Source organism: Nelumbo nucifera, chromosome 1 (genome assembly GCF_055504915.1).
Source record: "Nelumbo nucifera cultivar China Antique chromosome 1, China Antique-T2T, whole genome shotgun sequence".
NCBI classification, from domain to species: Eukaryota; Viridiplantae; Streptophyta; class Magnoliopsida; order Proteales; family Nelumbonaceae; genus Nelumbo; species Nelumbo nucifera.
In genome coordinates, this window is record NC_142649.1 from 159,686,758 (window position 1) to 159,713,261 (window position 26,504).

At 40.9% G+C, this 26,504-nt stretch overlaps 1 protein-coding gene across 1 annotated transcript; it reads right to left on the bottom strand.

Annotated features, from left to right (window-relative positions):
- Nucleotides 1-7,346: 7,346 nt before the first annotated feature.
- On the bottom strand, nt 7,347-25,287 carry RHON1 (Rho termination factor). The gene is made up of 2 exons (XM_010248482.3): nt 25,134-25,287; nt 7,347-8,747 (listed from the first exon to the last, which is right to left on the bottom strand). The coding sequence occupies exons 1-2, from the start codon at nt 25,174-25,176 to the stop codon at nt 7,618-7,620; spliced, it is 1,173 nt and encodes a 390-aa protein (XP_010246784.1). The 5' UTR covers nt 25,177-25,287; the 3' UTR covers nt 7,347-7,617.
- Nucleotides 25,288-26,504: the final 1,217 nt, after the last annotated feature.

Genomic DNA, 26,504 nt, shown 5'->3' on the forward strand with positions numbered 1-26,504 from the left:
CCAGGATGGGTCGTGTTGTACAGGGAGGACGAGGAGAGCTGTCTGCGTGATGCTCGGCTGGGCCAGGGTGTCCAACCGTGTTGTTTTGCTGAGGTCGGTTCTCAGGGAGCTGGCTAACTTGGATAGTGTGTCAACTCTTATGTTCTCGGCTCGAGGAATTTGCTAGATGTTGAAGTGCTCAAGTCGGTGGATGAGTTCCTGCACCTTCTGTAGTTAACTTGCCATCGTGGGCATTCTCGTATCAAATTGTCCATGAATCTGGTTGACTACCAGCTAAGAGTCACTAAAGGCTTCTATTCTCTGATCTCCAAGGTCTAGGGTGAGGCATAGCCCGACGATCAAAGCTTCATACTCAGCCTCATTGTTGGACGCTTTAAACTCGAACCTGAGGGAATGCTCTAACACCGTGTCATCCAGGCTTGGAAGAATAAGACCAGCTCCGCTGCCATGCTGATTGAATGAGCCATCCATGTGTAGGGTCCACATTTGTGGCGGCGAAGCAGGATCCTTGGTGGTGAACGTGCATTCGGTAATGAAGTCGGCTAGGGACTAAGCTTTGATCGCAGGCTGGGGTGCATACTCGATGTCGAACTCACTTAACTCCACACTCCATTTGATCAAGCAGTCAGATGCTTCCGGCCTTTGGGGGACTTGCCTAAGCGACTAGTCGGTGAACACTCGAATAGTGTGGGCCTAAAAGTACGGTCTGAGCTTTCTGGCCGAGGTGACCAAAGCTAGATCCATTTTCTCCAAGTTGGAGTACCGGGTTTCTGCGCCGCCAAGGACTTTATTGGTATAGTAAATCGGCCTTTTTACCCGGTCTTCCTCCTTGATAAGTATCGAGTTGACGACCTCATCCCCGGCTGAGAGGTAAAGCAATAGCTCATCCCTTGGGCTCGGTTTGGTGAGGAGAGGCGGCGAACTTAGGTACCACTTTAGTTTTTGAAAGGACCGTTCACATTCCTCGGTCCATTGGTAGTCCTTCGGTTGTTTGAGGGCTTTGAAGAATGGCAGACACCGGTCTACGGATTTGGACATGAACCTGCTAAGGGCGGCTATTCTACCGGCAAGCCGTTGTACATCTTTGTGGGTTCGGGGGGATTGCATGTCAAGGATGGCATGTATTTTCTCTGGGTTTGCCTCAATCCCCCTTTGCGTCACCATGAACCCCAGGAATTTACCCGAGCCGACCTCGAAAGCACATTTGGTCGAGTTCAGCTTCATCTGATACTTCCTGAGGGTATTGAAGACTTCCTTTAGCTCGGCAAGGTGTTGCTCGGCCTTCTTGCTCTTCACTAGCATGTCGTCGACGTATGCCTCTACATTTCGGCTGAGATGATCTTTGAACACCTCATTCACCAACCATTGGTAAGTGGCGCCGACGTTCTTGAGGCCAAAGGGCATGACCTTGTAGCAATACAAGTCACGGTCGGTGATAATGGTTGTTTTCTCCTAGTCATCGGGATGCATTTGGATCTAATTGTACCCTGAGAAGGCATCCATAAAGCTCAGGAGTTCATGGCCCGCCATTACATCGACAAGTTGGTCGATCCTTGGTAGAGGAAAGTTGTCTTTGGGGTAGGCCTTGTTTAGGTCAGTGAAGTCGATGCATATTCTCCACTTCCCATTGGCTTTTTTCACCATTACTACATTGGTCAGCCAGTCGGGATACTTGACCTCCTGAATGAAGCCAGCGTCGAGTAGCTTTTGTACTTCGTCTACAATCACCTACCACCGTTCTGTTGCGAAACTCCTCTTTCTCTGCTTGATAGGTCGGTAGCAGGGGTCGGCGTTCAAACGGTGTGTGATGACGTCGAGGTTGACCCCCAGCATATCTGTTGCCGACCAGGCAAATACATTGGCATTGTCTCTTAGTAGTTGTACAAGCTCTTCCTAGAGGTGGTCATTTAAGAGAGAGCCGACCTGGACTGTCCTCTCGGGGTCTCCTTCGTTAAGCGGTACCTGGATGAGGTCTTCAACAGGTTGGCTGCGTTGTGTCCTCACATCATCTCAGAGGTCGTAAGCTTCTGTTATTAGTGTTTCTACGGCCGACCGTGGTCCTCGGCGGGAGAGCAAGTAGCACTGCCACGCAGTTCTTTGATCTCCACGTGCTACCCCTATACCATATTCGGTGGGGAACTTCATGGCGAGATGGAATGTGGAGATTGCAGCTTGCAAAGCATTAAGGGTCAGCCTACCAAGAATGGCGTTGTACGAAGAAGGGCAAATAACCACAATGAAGTCCACCATGGTCGTCGCAGTAATGTCACCGTCCCCAATCAGTAGGGGAAGAGTTATTCTCCTAGTGGGCAGGTGGGATTCCCCAGAGAAGCCCATTAGGGGAGTGTTGATGGGGGTGAGGCGCTCTTTGTCAATGCTAAGCTTTTCAAACGCGTTCTCAAAGTGTACATCGGCGGATCTACCCGTGTCAACCAGGATTTGTCTTATCTCGAGGTTGGCCACCTCGGTTGTGATGACCAAGGCGTCATTATGCGGGGTCTGAACCCCCCGGAGGTCATCGTTGGTGAATGTGATGGTTTGGCCACACTTCTTCTTGTGCCCCCGGATGTCGATCTCGCACAGTCACACATACTTCTTGTGCCCCGAGCTATTCTCCCCTCTTGCGGCGATTCCACATGATATGGCGTGGATCACACCAGTAGGGGGAGCTTGGGGCGGTTGTCGAGCATCCTCCGTGCGCTATTCTTCCTGTGTCGGTTTCTCACTCTTGATGAATCCACCGAGGTATCCGTGCCTGATTAGGTCTTCAATGTGGTTGTGTAGGTCGAAGCAGTTCTCTGTGTCGTGGCCATGATCTCTATGGAACTCACAATATTTGTCGTGATTCTTCTTGTTGCTTTGCATTTTCATCTTCTCGGGCCAACGGACGTAGTTATGGTCGCAGCTTTGCATCAGGACTTTAGACCGCGGCATATTGAGCGGCATGAAGTTCCGATAGGTCGGCGGGGGTGTTCGTGGTTTGTGGTCGGGTCGGCGGTCTTGCCTCTTATGGTCCCAGTCTGATCTTTTTGACTTTCGCTCCTCAATATCTCTCCTCCTCTTGTCGGGCCTCTCTTCCTCATCCCGTAGCTGTCTGTGCTTCTTCTGTGCACGGCTCATCAGCGCAACCAGGGTTTGCGGAGGGTTTTTGGAGATGGAAAAGTTAAATGGGGATGGGCGGAGGCCATTCTGGATAGCGGTGACAGCCACGGACTGGTTCAGGTTCCTAACCTGTAGTGCTTCCTTGTTGAATCTGGCCAAGTAGTCCCTGAGGGACTCGTTTTTCCTCTGTCGCACTTGCATGAGGCTGGCCGAGGTCTTCCAATGCTTTTGACTCGCTATGAACTAAGCGCGGAACTGGGTCTCCAGTTGCTCCCACAACGCTATTGAGCGTGGAGGCAGAGAGGAATACCAGGTTAGGGCTGGACCTGCGAGAGTGGCCACTAAGGTTTTGCACATCAAGCCCTCGGAGGGTCCATGCAACATAAACTGAGCCTTTAATGCTTCGATATGGTCAGTAGGATCAGTGTTTCCATCGTACTTGTCAAGCTGGGGTGCCCGCCATCCTATGGGAGGTACCTCGTCCACAATTTCATGGGTGAAGGGTGGGTCCTTGCCCATGGGCACGAGTGGTGGCGCAGGCCGATCTTCAGTTGGCGTCGTGCTTCTCTAGCTGCGCTCTAACTCCTCTAAGCGCTGGCGGAGTTCTCGAATCTCGTCATCCCTTTGGTTTGGAGCCGTAGTGTGTGTCACCCTTTCCTTCATGGGGTGCACTACGCGGTCCTTTACGGAGCTGGACTCAGTGACAGAGACCACGTGAGGTGGCGTTCATTTGCCAAGCCTCTCTTCGGTCGGGATCCACGTGGTTTGGTGCGTCATGCTACGAGAGCGGACGGAGGGGGCCGACCTTCTTGTTGTATCATGCTTTTCTTGGTTGGACCGCGCTATGCCCTTGTCTGCTCGGAGCGCTTTGGGGTCCTCGGGACGAGGATCATCCTTCGTGTGCATCGGTGCGTAAGGAGGGACGGTCTTGCTAGGTGGTGCTACGAGTCCTAGGTTCTGCACCATTTCGAAGATCTTGTCGACTTTTTCTTGCATTGCTCGGAATTTCTCAGGATCAACAGCGGTTAGGGGTTGTGGAATTTCTTGATGCGGAGAACTGCGGTGGTGAGACTCCTGAGACGGGGATGGCTTGTTGAACGCTCGGATCGATTCTTGGGCATATTGATCGCTTTCTTGATTGCGCAGTAAGGAAAGATTTTCGGGGTGGCTTTTTGTGCGCTCCCACAGACGGTGCCAATCTGATGTTGTTCAATCCAAGGTGGTCACGAACTGAGGAGAGTAACCAGATAATCCTTGCTGACAGGGCGAGGCCGCACTTCAAGACCTGTGATCAAGAAAGAAGTCAGAGGCCCGAGGAGTTATCCCCGGGTAAGTACTCTAATGCTCAAGTCAGTAAGAGATGGTGGGTGGTCGAGCCGAGCTATGAGGATGCTGGTCCGAGCAGAGTAACAGTATGGGTGTCGAAAGTTGGATCCCTTACCTTGAGCATGGAGTGCCTTTTTATAGCCAAAAATCCGTGTCCTGGTCAAATTGGGCTTTCGGGGTTATCGGGATGAGGTTAGCCACCGAGGTACTCGGGATAGAGTCCCATTCCCCAGTGGAATCGTCTTTCCTTACTCCTTATCTGTACTTGTGCTCATCCGCATGACGTACAATTGACGTGGCTGGAAGGATAAGACGGGGGGCTACAGTAATACTATAGCTCAGCCGAGCTAGGCCGATGTGGCCGAACTAGGATGATGTGGCAGGGCGATAGCTGGGCGGCCACGTGTCTCGCAGGACCAGCTCAGCCATGACCCGAACAAATAGAAAAGAAAGAGTTGCTGCAACACTGAACTCAACTAAGAGTCGTCTTGACTATATGATCCATAACATGAATCCTGTTACAACACACTACTTGGTTCAGTGCCATATCTAATTGTTAAATTACGGTCTTCAAATCAAGATTTTTAAAATTGAATCGGACAATGAACCATTCAAGAATCCGATTCTTGGATTGACGGTTTAAATAGTTTGATTGTCTGGGTCAATGGTTCGTTGACCAAATCAACAGTTTTTAGTCAAAAGACAGTTCTAGAATGAAACGGAATGACCGGTTCCCGGTTTTTTTAATCTGACCGTCCGATCCGGTCTGATTTTGAAACATTGCCTCAAATCATTTCTCACCATCTTTTTTTTTTTTTGGCTTACTCGTAACTCCTCAAGACCCTTGAACTTGCGACAGAAGGTGGTATATTCATGGAAGATAAAAATAAATCCAGCACCAACAAAGGAGGACGATAAAGGGGTCTAATATGAAATATTAACCGAGTATGCTACGGTTGCTACCTTGTGATGATCATGGAAATTAGATACATCCATTGCTTCAACGTCAAGAGAATCTATTCTATTGGGTTTCCTCAAAAGCTTTCTTCTAATATGTCCATGCCCTTCCCTGTTCGCCTCCTCTTTGAGCAAGGACCATGGAGGTGACTCTGTATTCAATTCGCTTCTGTCAACCCATCTGGACTCTGAACCCAACAACCTAAAGCTCTCCTTATTTTCTCCTTTTCCATTGTCTTTTTTTTTTCCACAATTTCAACAAGAATGAACCAAAAATTCCATATGGTCACAATAATTTCTTGTATTAACAGCCCATTAAAGATAGTTGGAAGTGGATGTTGCTGCCAAAAAAATCAACATTCTTCTTACATTTCCTATAGTGACGCATAAAAAAAAAAAATTCCGTTTGGTTTGCAGTGGGAATTGAAAATCTTTTAAAATCAGAATCGGAATGATCTATTCTGATAGTCTGTTTGATTCAAATAGGAATGGGAATTAGACTCAGTAGGAATGAGATTTCATTCCCAAGAGATGGGCAGGGAATAGCCATTCCTCAAATGGGGGAATGCCATTCCAGCAGAAATAAGAATGGGATTCCGATTCTACCCAACCAAACAATTGGAATCAGAATAGCCCATTCCAATTCCGATTCCAAACCCTTATTCCTATGAACCAAACGGGGCAATCAAAGTTCAAAATCCAGCTGCAGAAAAAACATCAGAGTACCTCTTTTTTGCTCTGTTTTCGTCGGATTAAAAGAATACAAAATTAGAAAGAGAAGTCCCAAAACCAGATCTACCCAGATCTGCTACTCCTTCAAATCCACCCTGATCTGAAATTCCCACAACTTTTTGTGTTTTTCAATATTCCTATCACCTAAAAGTCTAAAACACAATTTTTGTGTTATTCACCTGAAATCAACCAGCAACAGTAGAAGAAAAAATCTAACTTTTAGGGATCTTTCATCGGTAAGTTAGATTCTGTTTTGAAAATTTAATGAACAATGAAGAATAGACCACAAAAGAATAGTTTTGAAATGAAAAAAAAATTATATAAGATTGTAACGATGTTTTTATCCATTGTCAAAAACTTAAGGCTCGGTTTAAAAGAAATACAAATACAAATGTTGAATATAAATCCTTATATTTTTGTATTATTTTATATGTATTTATACTGTACATATTTATATTTATACTCCTTCCAAACTGAGCCTTAAGGGTATTTAAATCATTTAACGCTTTGATTTATTCCTTATCGTTCCAAGCGAGTCCATACTTTTTTAGTCACCATACTCCATACACCATCTAACAAATATACGAGCTACATTAATATTTCTTTTAACATGTAAAAAAGACATTAGGCTATGTGACCTAACAATATTCTTTGCATCCTTCAACATATGCCTCCATCTCCAAGGTGCATGTGGCATCGTATGTTACATGTGTGTAATCACTGAGAAGAAATCACCTTGAACAAGCAATCACCTTTGAGCTTGAATCCGTCTATTATAACATTTGTTGCAATCTCTACCGTAGGATGCGTTGAACAGTATAGGTCCAACTCCCTTTGAGCACGTGTTAAGAGACACAGACACCATAGGAAGTGTGCCCCTTTCAAAAAGTGACACGTTTGAAAAAAAAAAAAATATTAACTGATCGATCTCAATTCTCAACCCTTGATTTTATCGTCCACTATTCTAACCGAGTAGCTGGATACATGTAGCTTAGGTACTCCATCGACCTGGAATGTTGAATCAATGGACCAGACTCATCGATCTAGACCGTTAGTTTTGACGTCAACCACCCAATCAAGTTTTGACTTTTGCGGCCTATTCTGCTTTATCAAACCGCTAAGATTCATTTTTCTTGACAAAGTTTCAAGAAGGGGGCCCACAATTTTACGGTCTGGATACATCTGCATAGGAATTGCAACTTGTACAGAGTTCAGTTAGCAAGATTAGATGAGATATCACGGAAAAAATAGTCCCATTAGCAAACAGAGAAGAAAGGGACGACGGAAGAGATCCTACAGTTGATTCAAAAATCCCTGCCAAACAAGGGAAAGCCTGGAATTCCATAATGTATAGGTACTAGTAGTAGGGGATAAGAAAGCAAAAAAGCATATATCTATGGATTCAGAAAGACAGGAAGGAAGATAAATGAACTAAAAGCTGATACACTCTTTCAAATACTATAGTCTATGGGGACGGGACCGACTCAGTTTGGTTTGACATCAAGCCTGATTTCTACCAAGTAGTTCCAGAAGTTCGCCTTTCTTCAATTTGGAGAAACCTTTCACACCACGAGACTTTGCAACTACCCTGAGTTCAGAAAGCTTTAGTTTACTCAAGTCCATCTGGTTGGTAGGTTCCTCCATTACCTCATCATCATGGTACACTTCCTCAGTGTCAGAAGACGATTCAACCAACTCACCAAATGCTTCCCCTTCACTATCTGAAAAAATAGCCTCTGGCTCAGTCTCAGGCTCTGGTTCTCGCTCTGGCTCTGGCTCCAGCTCGGGCTCGGGCTCAGGCTCTGGTTCACGCCTCAACTTCGGCTCAGTCATGTTTTTCTTTCTCCTCCCTAATGACTTCGGAGGAGAGTCCAATGTAAGGCTTGGACCATCTTCCGTTGAATAAACAGGCTGATATTTTACCCTAGGGACCGGAGACTTGCGTCGGAAATTTGAAGCTGGTCTTGTAAATGAAGGAGCACTTGATACTTGCACCTCATCCCTTGTGATGCTATTCGAATCAAAGAAGCTTGTATTCTGCTCTTCATCATACACATTGCTTTGTTCCGATTGGTCCAGGACAAAGCTTTTGCTTGTTCCACTGCTTCTTCTCTTCCCTTGCTCAACTGAGTGCTTACGTAAGAGTTTAAGAAGGGAATCAACCGTTTCACTCTCCCTACCTCGTCCTTGTGAGGCTTCAATCTTCTTTTCTTCCTTCATTGCTGCTCGCTCTCGGAGCTGAGCCTGGACCTTTCTGAACAGTTCAACAATCTCTTTTTCTCTTGGACCCGGGGTAGCAGTAGCCTGAAACCTTGGGCTGCTGGAAAGTGAGAATAATGGCCCATTTTTTGATGATAACAGCTCAGGTTCTTCAAGGTTTTCCGAGCTCTCTCTCTCTGGGGTTTGTCTATTCCTGCTTCTGGAGATCCCCTGTCTGTTTTGTCTTGAGAAATCTGGGTTTCTTCTGTGACTGTTGGAATTAGCAGAACATGCAATAGATGCTCTCTTGTAAGCAAGAACCAGGGTTTTCATTGATTTGACCTGTGGAAAAGTTGAATAAGATGGTGCAGCCATGGCACTTCCAGAAACTCTTGAGCAAGGAAGACATCTTCCATCTGGTGGTCCATATCCTGCAAGAATGAAAGCCCAACTTCATAGTAGAAAGTCTTCAAGTATACATGTAAAACAGTTCAGTGCATGTTTTTCCTGCTTCCTGGATCTTATCATTACTAATCAACCCATGCCATTCAGAATCCACATTTAATTGAATATATAATAGTTTCTTCACCATCAAAAGAGACGGATAAGTTACATTCAAAAAGCCAGTCAATTAATGCATGCTTCTTCACAGGAAAGAATTGCACGGAACAGTACACATATCTTAATAATGGAATTACGGAATTGAGCACCAATATGATTTTGGCAATCATGCATTCTTAATCCGGCATCTAATAATTTCTTATCTTGTCCTCAGTAACAAGATCAAGAATATTATTATTTAATAATGCAAATATTGAATAAGAGAATAGAGGGAAAAATCAGAATCTCGCTTACCAAAATGACTACACACAGAGACCATCAGGCCACTACAATACAACCCAAAAGAACCAACTTGAAAGGGCCAAACCCCAGTGGCCAGGCTGGCATCTAACCATTAATGTGTCTCTAGTTGCAATAATTACTGATTCCTCAACAGAAGCATAAAGATCCTTTCATTTCTTATGTTACCCTAACATACATGACAATTTTCTGTCGTGGTTTTCACCTATTTTTCTTTTATAGACCCACGTAGAAGACAGAATTCCCAATTAAGTTTAACAAGATGGTCTTTGGTGCCCACGCAAAAGTACACTCATTTCGTTCCATTCAATCATAGCATTTGTTATGAGTCTATTCCACAATTGCAATGCAAATAAATGTGCTAACTTTTTTTTTTTTGGTAGTAAATAAATGTGCTAACTTGAAATAGAAATTTGGGTTCTAGTTCACCAAAGAGGGGTTCTGTTCGTGGTTGCATTCATGTTTCATCAGGTTCACGAATGCAACCAATGTTCTGTATGTTATTGCCAGTTCCAGAACCAGCAAAATAACCTTTTCTTTTTAACACAATTTTTTATAGATTTCTCACCAGGAAACATGATTCGCTGATGTAAACATGACATGGAAGTCATATGTTGTGTCTCAAAAACCAATATGGCATCATGCTTACACTTGATGAGAACTTATGATCCAAAGTCACTGGTCCGAGCATGGCAACAAATGAGGGACAGATACAGGATGCAGGCAAGGTGATATCTAACCTTGAAGGCGACCAAGAAGGGCCTAATCCAGGAGAAGCTTGTAAAAGATTGGAACAGGGAGGATCTAAACCTTCTACTCCTCCGCCCTCTGTTTATCCTTTTTTGCTTTCAGACCCTGTTCCTTCTGGTACTAACTTTGTGACCTTTGGTCCTGTTCCTCCTGTGCTTGCAGATCCAGCTAGAGAACAGCCACCCTTGTTTACTGAAAGCCCAAATGCCATAGAGCCTGTTGAGGGGATTGTAGGAGAGGATTGTAAGGAGGTGGAGGAAGAAGGTAAGATTATCAGTCTAGTGATGAACAATTTTTCTACCCTTTTAGAAGAAGAGGAGAAAAGGAGTGGTGCTGGAAATGGTTTCGTGTTCCCTGCAGGAGAATTCCAGAACCAGAAAAAGAAAACAAAATCCAAAAGAAAAGGGTATCTTGGAGATTTCAGCAAAAATAAAAGTTCACTTAAGAAAGGATAAAGAGAAGAGGAAAAAGAAGAGTGAAGTAGAGAAACTGGTGACTGAAATAATTTATGAAAAGGAGAACGGTAAAGGAAAAGGAACTTAATCAGGAGGAACTCTCAGGGACTGTTTTCAGATGCTAGAATGAAGATAATTAGTTGGAATGTGAGAGGTTAAGCAAGTGCCAAAAAGAGGAGGCTAATTAGGATCAGGTACGATGTTAATTCTGGCAATCGAATAAAATGTTGGGAACATCTTTGGGTTGGGGTTTCACCTCTGAAGGACCAGTTTCCTTCCTTGTATGCTCTGTCAGATTTGAAAAATGAACCTATCTCTTCTTTTTTAGTTCCTTCAGACTCCACTTCTGGTTTTGGGTGGAACCTCGGCCTGCAAAGGGCAATTAGGGATACAGACTTGGACAGCCTCTTACCTTTATTAGCCATCATTGAGAATATCTTCCTTGATCCTAATAGGGAAGACACCAGAATTTGGATCCCTTCTACTTCAGAAACCTTCTCTTGTGCTTCGGTTTTTGAAACCTTAACTCAGTCATCTGTCCCTTCTGGTGTGTCCTTTCCGATTAAGGAATTTTGGAGCAAGCCCATTCCTCCTCAGGTTGGGTTTTTTTGTTGGGAAATTTTCCTGGAAAGAATAAATACAAATGATCTACTTCAGAAAAAAAGACCCAATTCTTGTTTACTTCTTAATAGATGCTCTCTCTGTAAAGATGATGGGGAATCCAGTTACCACCTTTTGGTCTCTTGTAAGGTTACTAAAACTGTTTGGGAGTGGGTACTTTCTCGCTTTGGGTGTACTTGGAACCCTCCTGAGAGTATCCAAGGTTTGTTCTCCCCTTCATTTTTCAGATGGCCTAAGAAGCGAGGGAAGATGATGTGGAGGAATATTAGGGCAGCCGTGTGTTGGTCACTATGGGAGGAAAGAAACTCTCAAATATTTTCAGAAAAGGAAAGATCCCTGGAAGAACTATTAGACCTAATACTTTTAAAGGCTGCACACTGGCTAAAAACTATGGAACTGTTCTCAGACTTTCCTATTGCTGACCTGTTAAGAAACTGGAAAGAGATAGCAACCTCTACTCTGTGTAAGAGGACTCTTAGTCCCTTGTGGTCCCCTCCTCCCTCCAGATTTATAAAAGTGAATTTTGATGGCAGTAGCATAACGAATCCAGGGCCCTCTGGGATTGGGGGAGTTTTCAGAAATGAGGAAGGGATTGTTATTGCTCTGTTCTCAGGCCCTATTGGAGAAGGAGACTCTATTAGGGCTGAGATCCTTGCAGCTTTGGAAGGGGTTCAAAGAGCAAGGGAACTAAATATCAGTCGGCTGATTTTGGAAGGTGATTCAAAGGTGGTGATTAGCTGGTTGAAGAAAGAGGACAGTGGCTTGTGGAGTTACAATAATGAAAAGAAAAAATTCTTATGGCTATGTAGAGGCATTGAGATACAATACAGCTGGGTGAAAAGGACTACTAATTCTTTTGCAGATGGGTTGGCCAAGCAAGGGGTGAATAGAGAGGCTATTTTTTGGGCTATTTTTTAATCTTCTTTCATTGTAATTTTCTGATGGGGAGATAAGACTCTTTATCTCCCCCTTTTTTGTACCTAAAGCTTCATAATTCTTAATAAAGTTTCTGTTATTGATCAAAAAAAAAAAAAAGAAAAGCAAGAAATGTTCTTGGCTCAAGAGACAAAGCTAGCTGAAATATATAGAAAGTGGATTAGAAGTATCTAGGAAATTAGAGGTCTAAATTGGGCCTCTGCACCTTGAGGAGCTTTAGGAGGCATACTCACAATTTGGAAGAATGAGGAGTTGGAGTGTTTAGAAGAGCTCATTGGAAACTACTTAGTCTCAATGATGAAGTAGAAATCTACTGAATTAAAAAATATTAAAGAAAAGTAGTTTCTTGAAGAGAGAAGAAAGAGAGAAGGAAAAGAAGAGAAGTTGAAAAGAAAAGAGAGCAATAATCTAGCCACCCCCTTCACTTCTTATTTATACTAAAAATAATAGAACAGTACAAAGACAACTATGCCCTTATAGGGCGGCAAAACATAAAACAACATATATAACACTCAAAAACATAATAAAATTTGGACTCACATAACTATTGTGGTCCCCACCTCCTATCGAACAACTAATATAAAACATCTACTCAGAAAAACATCATAAAACTGATTAATCTTCAACACTCCCCCTCAAGTTGGGAGTAAATGTCACACATTCCCAACTTGCGTAAATCATGTTCAAGCTTGTTCTTTGCCACCCCTTTAGTGAGAACATCAGCCAGCTACAACTCTGAAGAGACATAAGGCAAACAAACTTCTCCGGTTGTTACCCTTTCTCTTATAAAGTGTCTATCAACTTCAATGTGTTTTGTCCTATCATGCTGAATTGGATTTTGGGCAATATCGATTACAACCTGATTGTCACAATATAATATCATAGGTTCCTCTGCTTTCACCCCAATCTCACTCAAAAGAGATCTAACCCAAAGAAGTTCTAAGACACCATGAGCCATGGATCTATACTCAGCCTCTGCACTTGACCTTGCCACAACCGCTTGCTTCTTACTCTTCTAGGAGATCAAGTTTCCACCTGCAAAGGTACACACTCCTGATGTAGACCTCCTGTCATTTAAGCATCCTGCCCAGTCTGCATCTGTATAGGATTCTAGCTTCAGATTCTCATGATTTGAGAAAAGAATGCCTCTACCATGGTGCTTTTTCAGATATGCAAGTATTCTCTCAATAGCTTTCCAGTACTGAACCCGAGGTGCATGCATGTACTGACTCACAACAATGACAACATAAGAAATATCTTGTCGTGTTATACACAAATACAGCAATCGGCCCACCATTCTTTGATATCTCCCCACATCTTTCACCAACTCACCATCCACACTATTAATTTTGTAATTTGGATCAATAGGAGTGTCTATTGGTTTGGTACCTAGCTTCCTAGTCTCCTACAGTAGGTCAAGTACATACTTTCTCTGTGAAATGAAGATTCCATGCTTAGATCTTGCAACTTCAATCCCCAAGAAGTATTTGAGCTCACCAAGATCTTTGATCTCAAATTCTTGCTGCAATGATTTTTTGATATCATCAATCTCCTCCAGATCATTTCCTGTCACCACTATATCATCCACATACACAATCAGAATTGACACCAGAGCATCTCTCCTCTTCACAAAGAGGGTGTGATCAAACTGTGTCTGTGTGTATCCAAAACGGATGAGTGCCCCTCTGAACCTGTCAAACCAAGCCCTAGGTGACTGTTTCAATCCATATAGAGATTTTCTAAGTCTGCACACCTTTCCTTTACCAACATTTTCATAAAAGCCTATTGGAATGTCCATATATACCTCCTCTTGTAAATCACCATTGAGGAAGGCATTTTTGACATCAAGCTGGAACAAGGGCCATGAATAGGTAGTTGCTAGAGATAAAAGGATACGAACTGAACTCATCTTAGTTACTGGTGTAAAGGTTTCTAGATAATCAACACCATACCCTTTTACTACTAACCTTGCCTTGTACCTCTCTATCTTGCCATCGGCCTTATACTTCATTGTGAATACCCATCTACATCCGACTGTCTCCTTGTCTAGGGGGAGATCAACTATTTCCCAAGTTTGGTTTTTGACCAAAGCATCCATCTCATCTTGCATGACTGTTTTCCACTCAGGTTTGGAGAGAGCCTCAGTAACATTCCTAGGTATAGACACAAAATCCAGGGAAGAAAGAAAAGCACAATAGGAGGGTGATAAGGCACTGTAGGAAAGATGGTGTGAAATGCAATGGGTTGTACACTTTCTCTTCCCCTTACGAAGTGCAATGGGAAGATCAAGGTCAGTGGGATCAGCTGCAATAATGGTGTTAGGGATAGGAACATTATCATCAGAAAACATAACAGACTCAGGCTCAAGAGGAATACCTAGAACTGCATTTACTGAATCTGGAGTTTCAGAAGGACTGATAGAGAGTGGTGTGGGTTGAGGATGTGTGGAGTCAACCATCATCTGCTGGCGTTGATATTTCTGTGAGGCTGCCCGTAGTGGCTCAGGTAATGAAACTAGAGGTGCAGGTGCTAGTTGAATTGATGCATGTACTGGCTGAACTGATGGAGGCACCAAAGAAATAGGAAGAGGAACAAATTGTGAGTTCTCCCCAAAACTCTCCTCCTAAGGAGAACCGCTCGAGAAGAAGAAGGTGGATTCAAAGAAGCTAACATCCATAGTGACAAATCTGCTCCTCGACACTGGGTCATAACAACAATACCCCTTTGGTTCTGAACATACCCAAGAAAAACACATTTCTTGGCCTTAGGATCCAAGTTTTTGCGATGATGGCCAAGAATGTGAACAAAGGAAACATAGCCAAAAACCCTCAGAGGTATATGAAATATCTCCCCATCTAGAAAAAGAAGACTAAATAGCACCTTAAACCCCAAAGTCCGTGAAGGAACACAGTTAATCAAATGTGCACAACTATAAGAACTGCATCTTTCCAGAACTGCTTAGGAACTGAAGCACACACCATAAGACTCCTTGCCACCTCCACAATGTGTCTGTTTTTACTCAGCAACTCCATTCTGTTGCGGTGTATATGCACAACTGCTCTGATGAACTACACCTTGTTCTAAGAGATACGTGGTCAAGTCCTTTTCAAAGTACTCTCTGGCATTATCTGATCTAAAAGCCTTAGTTCCCACTCCAAATTGTGTGAGAACCATCTGGTGGAACTGTCATACAAAATTAGGAATCTCATCACGTGATCTCATCAAATATATCCAAGAATATCGTGTACAATCATCCACAAACAAGAGAAAGTAACGGAATCCTCCCATGGAAGGGGTATGATATGGCCCCCATACATCAGTGTGAACAATATTAAAAGCAGTACTTCTTTTATTACTTGGTTTAAAAGACTGTCTACAATGCTTTCCTAACTGACAACTCTCAAACTCCAAAATAGATAACTGAACAGACTCAAACAACTTTGGGAAAAGACATTTCAAAGAACTAAAAGAAAGATGTCCCAAGTGATTATGCCAAAGCATAATTTGGTTCACTGACTTTGACCCACTACTACTGTTGCTGCTAACATGATGGTCCTGATGTCTCGGAATCTCATCCAAAAGGTAGACTCCATTCACCTCACGACCACTCCCAATCATCTTCTTTGACTCCAAATCCTGCAAAACACAATTACCAAGAAAAAAGGTCATAGAACAATTTAAATTTTTTGTCAAAGAACTAACAGACACTATGTTGGTATGAAGTCTAGGGACATGTAAAACAGAAGATAGAGTTATATCATTGGTCACTCTAACTGTCCCCTTCCCAGCAAAGGGCATATGTGAACCATCTGCTGTAGAGACTCTGTCTCTACCAGAGCACAACTGATAGGAACTGAAAAGGGTAGGGGCATTTGTCATATGCTCAGATGCTCCTGAGTCTATAATCCAGGGAGGTCCCTCCTTACCTGAAGTGGATGCAAGATTTACAGTCACATATGAACTACCTGTATGTGCAAAGGAAGTGGTGTAGTTGGCTCTTGCATTCTACTATCCATCTGGAAGGCTAGAGCTAGGTGAATCTTTCTTATTCATAAGCTGTCCAAACCTCTCCAATTTTGTTTTCACTGCTGCTACTGCAATGGATTCCCAATCAGTTTGGGAAAGAGGGGCCGAAGAGTCTCCTGTAATGACGACATTTGCATTTCCCTTCTTGTTTCTTATCCTAGCAGGCATAAAATTTGGATGAAGCTTCCAACAAGTGTCCCTGGTATGCTTAAGCTTCTTGCAATAATCACACATCAAATCCTTATCTTCCCTTCTAGTCTCACTACTCCCCCTGTCTCCATTCGGCTTAGGTTTTGTTGTACCAACCATAGCCGACTGGTCAATCCCTAGCTGTCTCAGCATTACATTCCTCTTACTCTCCTCTCCAAAGACAAAGGCATAGACCTGAGAGAGTGTCACACCCTTCCTAGAAAGAATATGCTGCCTAGCAATGTCAAATTCAGGGTTCAGCCTTGCCAAGAACTCAAAAACCCTATTCCTCTCTACCAGTCTATGATAAGTTGCTACATCATTTACACACTTTCCCATACAACAATTTCTAAGTGATCTATTTCCTGCCATTGGGTTTTAGCATGGAGAAACACACAGCAAGAGGTTTTTCTCCCTATTTCATACTTATCACCTGATTTCTTAACTGATAGGCTCTGACTTCATTTTGCTTCTGAGAATAGGTTTCAGTCACTTCATCTCAAATCTCCTTAGCAATATTAGCCCATAGGAATTTTTTTGCAATACGAGGAAACATAGAATTACACAACCAGGACATTACCATGTAATTCTCCTACACCCATCGGGAAGAGTCTGTATCAGGTTTCTTCTCCTCCCCAATGAGATACCCTAATTTTCCACGAGCACCAATAACCATCTTAGCTGATTGTGCCCACTCCAAATAATTTGTACCATCAAATTTTACTGTAGTAATGATCCCATACCCAAAAATATCACTACTACCTCCAACACCCAGTCCCATAGTACCGGTAGATTTCATCTCGATATTCCAACTCTTCATCTTACTTCAAACAGTTCAACAATAAGAAAAAAATAGATTGGAGACCTTCAAAAAATAATTTAACATCACACACACAGAAACCAACCCTTCCAGAAGAAGAAAACCCTACCTGGAGAGAAATCTCTCTCCTCCCCACACCTCCCAACAGAGAGAAGAATGAATCGATCACTCTGGGAGGCTCAGAAAATTCCAGAAACCAAACCGTCATCTTCAAAAAATCAAAAGAAAACTAACAATACCTGGGCGCCCAAGATCAGATCAAAAACAAAGAATCCAACTTTTCTAGGACTCTTCCCCGTACTCCAATTCTTCCTGATTTTGATGTCGAACAGTAGATCACTTTCCTGATGACTAGATCCCACCAAAAAATCCAAGAACTGGGCAATCTATAGCAGATCGATCAGCCCTTTACTACTTCATGCAATCAGCTGATCTAGGGCTGCATGAGAATGCTTCAAGATACCCTAACCAATGCTTTGATACCAAGTAGAAATCTGTTGAATTAAAAAATATGAAAGAAAAGTAGTTTCTTGAAGAGAGAAGGAGAAGAAGAGAAGTTGAAAAGAAAAGAGATCAATAATTTGACCGCCCCCTTCACTTATTATTTATACTAAAAATAATAGAATAGTACCAAGACAACTATGCCCTTATAGGGCGGCAAAACATAAAACAGCATATATAACACTCAAAAACATAATAAAATTTGGACTCACATAACTACTGTGGTCCCCACCTCCTATCTAACAACTAACATAAAATCTACTCAGAAAAACACCATAAAACTGATTAATTTTCAACAAAAGTTAAAAGGGTAGCCAATGGAAGGGAATGGGTGTTGACCAATGTCTATGGCCCTAATTTGTATAGAGGGAGGAACCAAATTTGGGAGGAATTGAGTGCAGTCGGGGGTTTGTGGGAGGGACCTTGGTGCTTGGAGAAACCAACAACCCAAATCAAAGAATTACCCAAAGCATGAGAAAGTTTAACAGTTTAGTTGATGCTTTTGAGTTGAATTACAAGCTGATTTCACATGATCAAATTACCAAGCCAACCCAACCTGCTCAAAACTTGATAAATTTCTGTTCTCAGTAGACTGGGAAGGTTTGTGAGAAAATTTGACTGCAAGGGCCTTGCCTAGGCCTGGGGTAACCTAAGACCATTGCCCCATTTGTTTAGGACAAGAAAAGTTGCTAGGTGGCCCATCACCCTTCCTATTCGAGATTATGTGGTTAAAGGACCCTACCTTCAAAGAAAGAATTAAGTCCTAGTGGGGAGAATGCAGACCTAGAAATAGGAAAAAGGGTGTTAGATTCATGAGAAAGTTAAAGGATCTAAAAGAAAGAATCAAGATCTGGAACAATTCGTACTTTGGAAGGCTAGAAGAAGTTCAAGAGAGAATTTCATCAAAAATTGAAGCCTTAGACAAGAAAGAAGAAAGGTGGAAGTTGAAGGTAGAATTAGAGGAGCTTCTAAGGAAGAAATCTCTTGGAGGCAAAAGTCTAGGTGCAGATGGCTTCAAGAGGGGGATGAGAACACAAGTTTTTTTTTCTGTTCTATTACAAATGGGAGAAGGAATAACTTTATTAATGTAGTAGAGGTGGATGGGCAGGAAACTAGAAGGGAAGGGGAGGTTATCAAATCCTTTGTAGTACATTTCAAAGTATTTTTTCTAGACTGGTTGAAAGTAGGCAAGACCTACCAGACCTTGAGTGGAATAGGCTAACAAGTGCTCAGTCAAGGGCTTTGGAATGCAACTTCACAATTAAGGAGAACAGAGATGCGCTCAGTGGCTGAAATATATGGAGCTATTCTCTGAATTTTCCATGACTGACTTATTGAGAAAGTGGAAAGAGGTAACTATCTCTTCCCATTGTAAGAGAACCTCTAGGCCCTCTTGGTCCCCCCCCCCTCCGGCTGGATTCATAAAACTGAATTTTGATGGAAGTAGCTTAAGGAATCCAGGGCCTTCTGGGATTGGGGATGTGTTCAGGAATGAGGATGGGATTATTATTGCCATGTTCTCAGGCCCAATTGGCGAGGGTGACTCTCTTAGGGCTGAGATTCTAGCAGTTCTTGAAGGAATTCAAAGAGCAAGAGAATTAAACATCAGATTCTTAGTTATTGAAGGGGACTCAGAGGTGGTGATTAGGTGGCTGAAAGGAGACAACAGTGGTTTATGGAGCTACAGCAATGAAAAGAAAAAATTTAAATGGCTGAGTAAGAATATTGAGGTGAAGTACAACTAGGTGAAGAGAAGTGCTAACTCAATGACTGATGGGTTAGCTAAGCAAGGGGTGGTTAAGGATTCTCAGTTTTGGGCTAATTTTTAGATTTTTTCTTTGTCCTTTTGTTATTGGGGAGTTAAGATAGTTTACCTCCCCCTTTCTGTAATTAAAGTTTCACAAATCTTATTCATTAATAAAACTTATTGTTATTGATAAAAAAAATGGAAAACAGAGATGCCATCTTCTCAATGGAAAGATTAAAGACCCCTGGACCAGATGGCTTCTCTATGGCCTTCTATCATGATTGCTAGAAGATTTTAAAAAAAAAAAAATGATTTACTGAGGTCTTTGAGGAGTTCCACCAAAAAGGGGAGATTTCACCAGGAACAAATGCCACTTTTATTGCCCTAATTCCCAAGAAGAAAGAAGCCACAACACCAAGAGACTACAAACCTATTAGTTTGGTGGGAAGCTTTTATAAAATCGTAGCTTAAGTGTTGGAAGGTAGGCTGAAAAAGGTCTTACCCTCAATAATATCACCTTTTCAAGGAGTCTTTGTGGAAGGCAGACAAATAGTTGGCCAAATTCTAGTGGGTAATGAGTGTGTAGCAGAAAATAGGAAAGCTAGGGGAAAGGTTTCATTTGTAAACTTGACCTAGAGAAATCCTATGACTGGATTGGTCTCTCTTGCTTGAGGTTATGGAGAAGTTTGGTTTGGGGGATAGGTGGCGAAAGTGGATTAAGGATTGCATAAGATCAGTGCATTACTCCATCCTGATTAATGGAACTGCTAGAGATTTCTTCCCAGCTTATCCCCTTTCACTCTAGTTGTGGAGGTGCTTAGCAAAATGAACATCAAGGAGGACTTAAACAACCTGATCAGGAGTTGGAAGGTGGGAAGAAATGGATAGTGGTAACCCACTTACAGTTTGCAGATGATATAATTCTCTTCTATGAAGATGCCAGCCCCTCCTCCCTAGGGTACCTTAAAAAACTCCTTAGTTCTTTTGAAAAAGTGTCCAACTTGAAGATTAACCTAGGAAAAAGTTGTGTTGTGGGGTTAAATCAATAAGAGGAGGAAATTTTTAGAATAGCAGGAATCTTAGGGTGTGAAGTTAGGAGTTGGCTGTTCACCCTTGGATTACTTAGGTCTCCCGTCTCCCCTTGGGAGGAAACCCAAGATTTGAAGGCCTTTGGAATCTGGTTGTGGAGAGATTTGCTCATAAGATATTTTTGTGGAAGAGAAATTATATATCCATAGGAGGGAAAATAACTTTAATCAAAGCTACTTTGGCTAACTTTCCTGTTTATTACTTGTCCACCTTTAAAATTCCAATCAAAATAGTAGGAAAGTTGGAGAAGATGATGGACTTCCTCCGGGAACCAAGAGAAGAAAAGAAAGATAGTTTGGTGAAATGGGAGTAGGTGTGTAGACCAAAAGACAAAGGGGGACTTAGGATAGGGAACCTAGTCCAGAAAAATAGAGCTCCCTAGGAAAATGGCACTAGAGATTCCTGTTAAAATAAGAAAGGCTCTAACACAAGGTAATTGAAAGTATACATGGGCGGTCAATGGCTGGGATGCAAAAAATAGCCCCTAATGTTGTGTTTGGTTGCAATGCAAATAAAGTTGCACTGATGCAAAACCATGAAAATGAAAACAATTTGAATGTAAATTTTGACCTATTTTTGTTTCAGATTTTAGCTTATTTTGTTTGATTGCAATATAAATGATGTAAATTAAGACATGAAGCAGAATAAAGTAAAACCCAAAACAGAATTAAATGAGAATTTGCATTTTTTTCATCTGCACTCCCATGCATTTGTACTAGTGCAAATAAAATTGCACTGCAACCAAACACAGCTTAATGCTTCATCAACATCTCCCTAGAAAGCAATTCAAGAGGTCTATCCTTCCTCAACCATATTCGATATGATGTGGGAAATGGGAACAAGGTCTTGTTTTGGGAAGACCTTTGATTGGGAGAACAACCTTTGTCAAACTAAAAATCTGAACCCATTTCCAAATTTGTGACCTTCGATAATTCTGGTCTGAACTGGGACTTTGGGTTTACAGGCACAGGATCAGGTGGTAATTTCCTGGACACAATTTCACAGCCGAACTCCTTGGGTTTACTGGCACAGGATCAGGGAAATTGAAAGGTTAACAAGGGATTTAAATGTTACTTTTAAATGGGTGAGAAGAATTTCAAATGGCATGGGAGATACTTTAGCTAAACAGGGGGCAAATAGGCAGCAGTTATTTTGGGCTAACTTGTAAGGCTGGGTATGGGGAGTGCAGTTTCTAGTTGTATTTGATTATCTCTATGGGTGTGGGTAACTTACCCACACATTTGTAACCTCAAGTTTGATATACTGTTTAATAATATTTACCTTTACTGATAAAAAAATAAGTAAATAGTGAAAGTACATGTATCATGAATTGTACAATCAATGCTCACATAGCATGGTTCAAAAAATGAACCATGAAGATGGTCATTTTCAAAAGAAGAAGAATCGGTATGGTTCTGGAACAATACCACCCTTTTTCAGAACCATGAACCGAACACCTAAGAGTTCTAAAATGTAAGACCTCTAATGATTACAATTGATGAACTAATTTCACTTTCCAGTTACCAATTGGAAGTACTTTAATTTAATTGATAATTCTCTGCCTTCAAATGCTACTGAAAAACAAAAACCAACAACGTTCAGTGCCAGATGGCTTCTAAATACCTCCTCAATCACTCTTTTGGAGCATGGACAAGGAAATGTTTGTTCTTATTTAACTCAATTGCCTGATTCATCATTGTTTTCTTAAAGCTAACATGGCTTAGGTGCAAAAGGAGAGAAAAAAGAAAAAGAAAAATGAGACCCTGTGAGAAAGCGTGCGACATGAAAGGCAAAAAGGGGTTTCAAGGACACAAAATAAGGATTGCAAGTCAAGGAGGTCATTGAGCCAATTGTAGAAGCGACAAACCATCCAGTCTTCAGACCCAAAAACAGCTCAATCCCAAGGAACAACTCTAGCTGGAACAAGTAAGGTTACAATGAATTAGTCCAAGTCAGGTCAGGCATGGATGCAATATCATAAAAGCTAAAAAGCATCCAAGTTTACCTGCTTCTTATCAGTGTTCTAAAAGCAAGAAGTGCAACCCAACAAAAAAAAATAAAGAAAGAAAGAAAGAAAAAAGGACCGGAATTACAACTATAGTGCAGCCTGAGGACAAGGCAAGATGCATGCCTGAACAGATTAGGGTGTCCGCTACTCAGCTTTGAAATATAAAGAAATAAATTATTCCAAAACGTCTCCATTTTGCTAGAGGCTGATACGAAATATTTCAATAAATTTTTTCCCCTCATATCTCTGTTATACTGGTGATATATCAAGAATATTGTGGATTTCATTGATATACTAAACATCTGAGACATAAAATTTTAGAATATGATCAAAACTTTCCAATACTTCATTAAAATCATTGAAACTTGAAAGTTTCTGAAGATTTTGTCCTGAAAGAGCAAATAAGGATCCTCTGATTGGATGACTAACTATTCTGAATACAACCCACATACTAAATCAAAAAGGGAAAAAAGAATAAAGGCATACAATTTTAAAAAGAGGATTTCCAAGTTAGCATTTTACAATGCTTCAGGCTCAGGCCAGGCCCATTCAATATTTGACAAAAGGCCAACCTGAGCCTGCCCAAGTTGCAACCTTGATTAAAATGGCAAATGAATGAGATACATATAAAAGGGAAGTTGACTAAAAGACTAAAAATATCTATTTTTTTATGAATTAGACAGAAATATCTATTTAAGTCTCTTAATATTCTCTTTTTTTAATTGGTATTATCAATCTGTTTTTATTTCATATAGCCGATGTATGCTATTATATCTTGAGTATTAAGTGTGCAACTATATTTCTCCTAACAGTCCATGAAGTTTCATCAAAATCAAGGTTAAAATTCTTTCGGCAAAAAATATCATCTGTAAATCCTCCATAATCATAGTAGGGTGATGAAATACTGTCAAAGAGAAGATTTTCATGCTATATGATTGTCATATTGTTAGCTTCTTTCCATAGCAGTCTCTAAAATGATAAAAGCACTGCTTCATCAATTGTAAACATTGATGGGTGTCAGTTTCTTTTAGTTCTAGACGAATATCAACAAATAGTCAATCTTTTGCATTCATCACTCCAACTCTTGAAAGCAAAATACCAAAGCCAATTAAAGACTCTTAAAGAAACAATACATTAGACTTTATTTTTCATTCACATAAGATGCTTATTCCCTTCACAAGGCAGCCTCTGGCAAGACCCTTTTCTGCTAAGTATTGTGGGGGATACCCTTAATGGATCCATCATGAAAAACCAGTTCCCAAATATCTGTAGGGGAGGTAGGTGAGTGGAGAAGGGTGTATAAAACATGCCTTCAATACTAACATAGATAGTAGTATTTGGCATATCTAAAAGCTATCATGAAATACTTTGAAGGTATGCCCAAGCTAAAAATCAATTTGAAATATGAAATTATGAACAAAATTTCAAGTGCAAATTTAAATGACGAGGAGGTAAGTAAACATTTTGAGATGTGAAGTCGAGTACTTCCATTTGAGACACCTAAGAACCTCCTTGCAGGAATTTACAATATAGCTATCTAGGGGGCCACCTATTGACTTTACCATGAGAGCCAAGAGGTTCTCATCAGGTGACAACCCTTCACCAATTTAGTCTCTGGAGATTATGAGGAAATAGGGAACTGTATTTTAGTGGGTGTTAGATCGGATGCCAAACGTCTTTTTAAGGATAGAACAAAGGAGACACATTGAGGGGCAAGAAAAAATCAACTATCCATGCATTTTACAACTCAGTTGTAGGTGAAATTTGTAAGAACCAAATCCCTAAGTTTTCAGGCAATATTACCTAATTCTGTGGAAGGAAATGCAGCTTACAAATGTTTATTTTGTACTAGTTTGAAAGTTGATTCATGATAATTCTGGCAAGAGTCCCAATAGTAACAAAATGTATCTATATCAAATGTGAATTGTGAAACCATTATTCCATTAATTCTTTGAAAGAATCGTAATGCCAACTAAACCTATCTACTTAAAAAGAAAAAAAAAAAAAACGTAACAAAAAAGGTCTAAAAGTGGTATAAAGAAAATAAAGAAATTAAAAGTTGTCTGCAAGTCGAGCAAATGAACTCTATTTCTGCAAGTCACCCTTTTTTCTGATTTTCAACTTTCCAGAAAAAAAAATCTAGAATCCTACTCCGAAGGAACTATTTTCATTCATATATTATACGTTTCATGACTCATTTAATTTACACCCTTCCCTTGTTTTTTAATTAAAGATGTTCCTGTTACTTCGTACTTTGTTAGCCATCAAAGAAAATAATAGTATACAATCCAATTAGTGTAATGAGTTTGAAAAAAAAAAAAAAAGAGCTTAAGCTAAATCAAACTCTCCACCACGAAAACCCAGTTAAGAATGGAACTCCAAAAACCTTCCTCAAATTTTCAAAAGATGCCAGAAAAAATTTTCACAAGCACCCCTTCTTATCCAAACCAAGAAGGTTAACAAAAATTTGCTTAGCACATTTGCAGAGCCAAATACCCAAAAAGGGAGGGAAAGGTTTATTCACTCTTTGGTAGTACAAAACCCCAACAACTGAGCCAAGCAATTGAACTTCACGAACCCATATAACAACAACAACAACAACAAAACTAATGAGGAAACGGAAACACTCAACCAATGAAGTTCTAATGACCCATTTAAAAAAACAGCCGAAACAAGAACACTCAAAGCTTTCTGCATATTGTAATATCCAGTCTAGCAAGTGAGAAACGCGGAAAACATTACAAAAAAAAAATAAAAAAAAAATAGTACCATTCGAACAAAACAGAGAAACTGGAGACTAAGTAGAGGCCGTACCTGGAATATTATTAGAAACGAGATGGACTCCTCTAGACATCATTGGCAAAGCAGAGCCGGTGTGAGACGGTGAGGTTTAATGGCGGTTCTGCATTTCTTTCGTGTGCTCGTTCCTCTCAAAACCTTTGTTTGGAATTTGGACAGCGGATATCTTTGTGGTAAATGATAAGGGATTTTTCAGTAATATAACCCAAATCCACCTACTTAGTCGAAAATACCCCTACAGAAGATCCAAAATGCCACTTAACCAGTGGAAACTGGAAAGAAACTAACAGAACAGGAGTGGGATAAAGCCCACAGCCCACGAGCCCATCTCCCCATTGGTGATTAGGAAATTTGGGCTTGAACCTGACCCAAATTTACAGATTTTCGTCATGTCACTGAACATGGCATCTGTGTGTATTTGAAATACAACACTATACAAGCCAACCCCACATAAAAACCCAACCTAAAGTAAGCAGATCATAGCATACACGATTCATGGTTGAAGTGTACAACGGACGGTGGGATGGTCATTGGGAATCTGAGATTGTGTAATTGATTACTAAGGCATATTTCATTATGGAGGAATTTTTTTTTGGTAAGAACTTATGGAGGATTGAAGGCCCAAGGAATAAATAGAACCCAAGATTCACTTGAGCCAGACTAAAATAAAGTTGATGCAGGACACAATTGTGTATTGAAGTATGTATATGATATGCCCCGTACCAGTATTTATTTTTTGGGTTTCGAAATATTTACAAGTAATTATAGTCAATAAAAACAACTTTTGGGCCCTAATATCAATAAGAGTTATCTTTTTAATATAATTACTAGCGGGGTGGTGTAATAAGCACTGCCCATATGAATTTAAAGAAAGGTTAATATGCTTCTTACAAAAAAAAAAAAAAATCTTATTCTTTACATAGACATGTTAATGCCTTCCCCTTGAGGTGAGTTATTCGAATTGCCTTGTATAGCAGAAGTTTCTCTTCAATGGACATCGTTGTCTCTCAACGCCATGACTAATGATTTGTGATTAAAGGCCATGACATAGAATCATACTTGTGATTGTCTCAACTGATTTTTCATCTTCGGTAAAATCCTGCTCAATCAAAAAGGAAAATAAATTATTAAAAGAACCAATAAATAGAAACAGAAAAGGAAAAATAAAGGAAATTAGTGTAGTTCTTGCTTTTGATAAAGGAAATAGATAATGAAACAAATAAATAGAAAGAGAAAAGGAAGAAATGAGATTTGATCAAGAAAAAACTTATAGATTCTTACAGTTAAGAACCAACTTTCCCAATTCCAATTTCTTTGAAAAATCTATAAGTAAATTTGATTCATTTGGGAGGAAGAGGAGTCAAAAGGTCTTTAGGTGTCCATTTG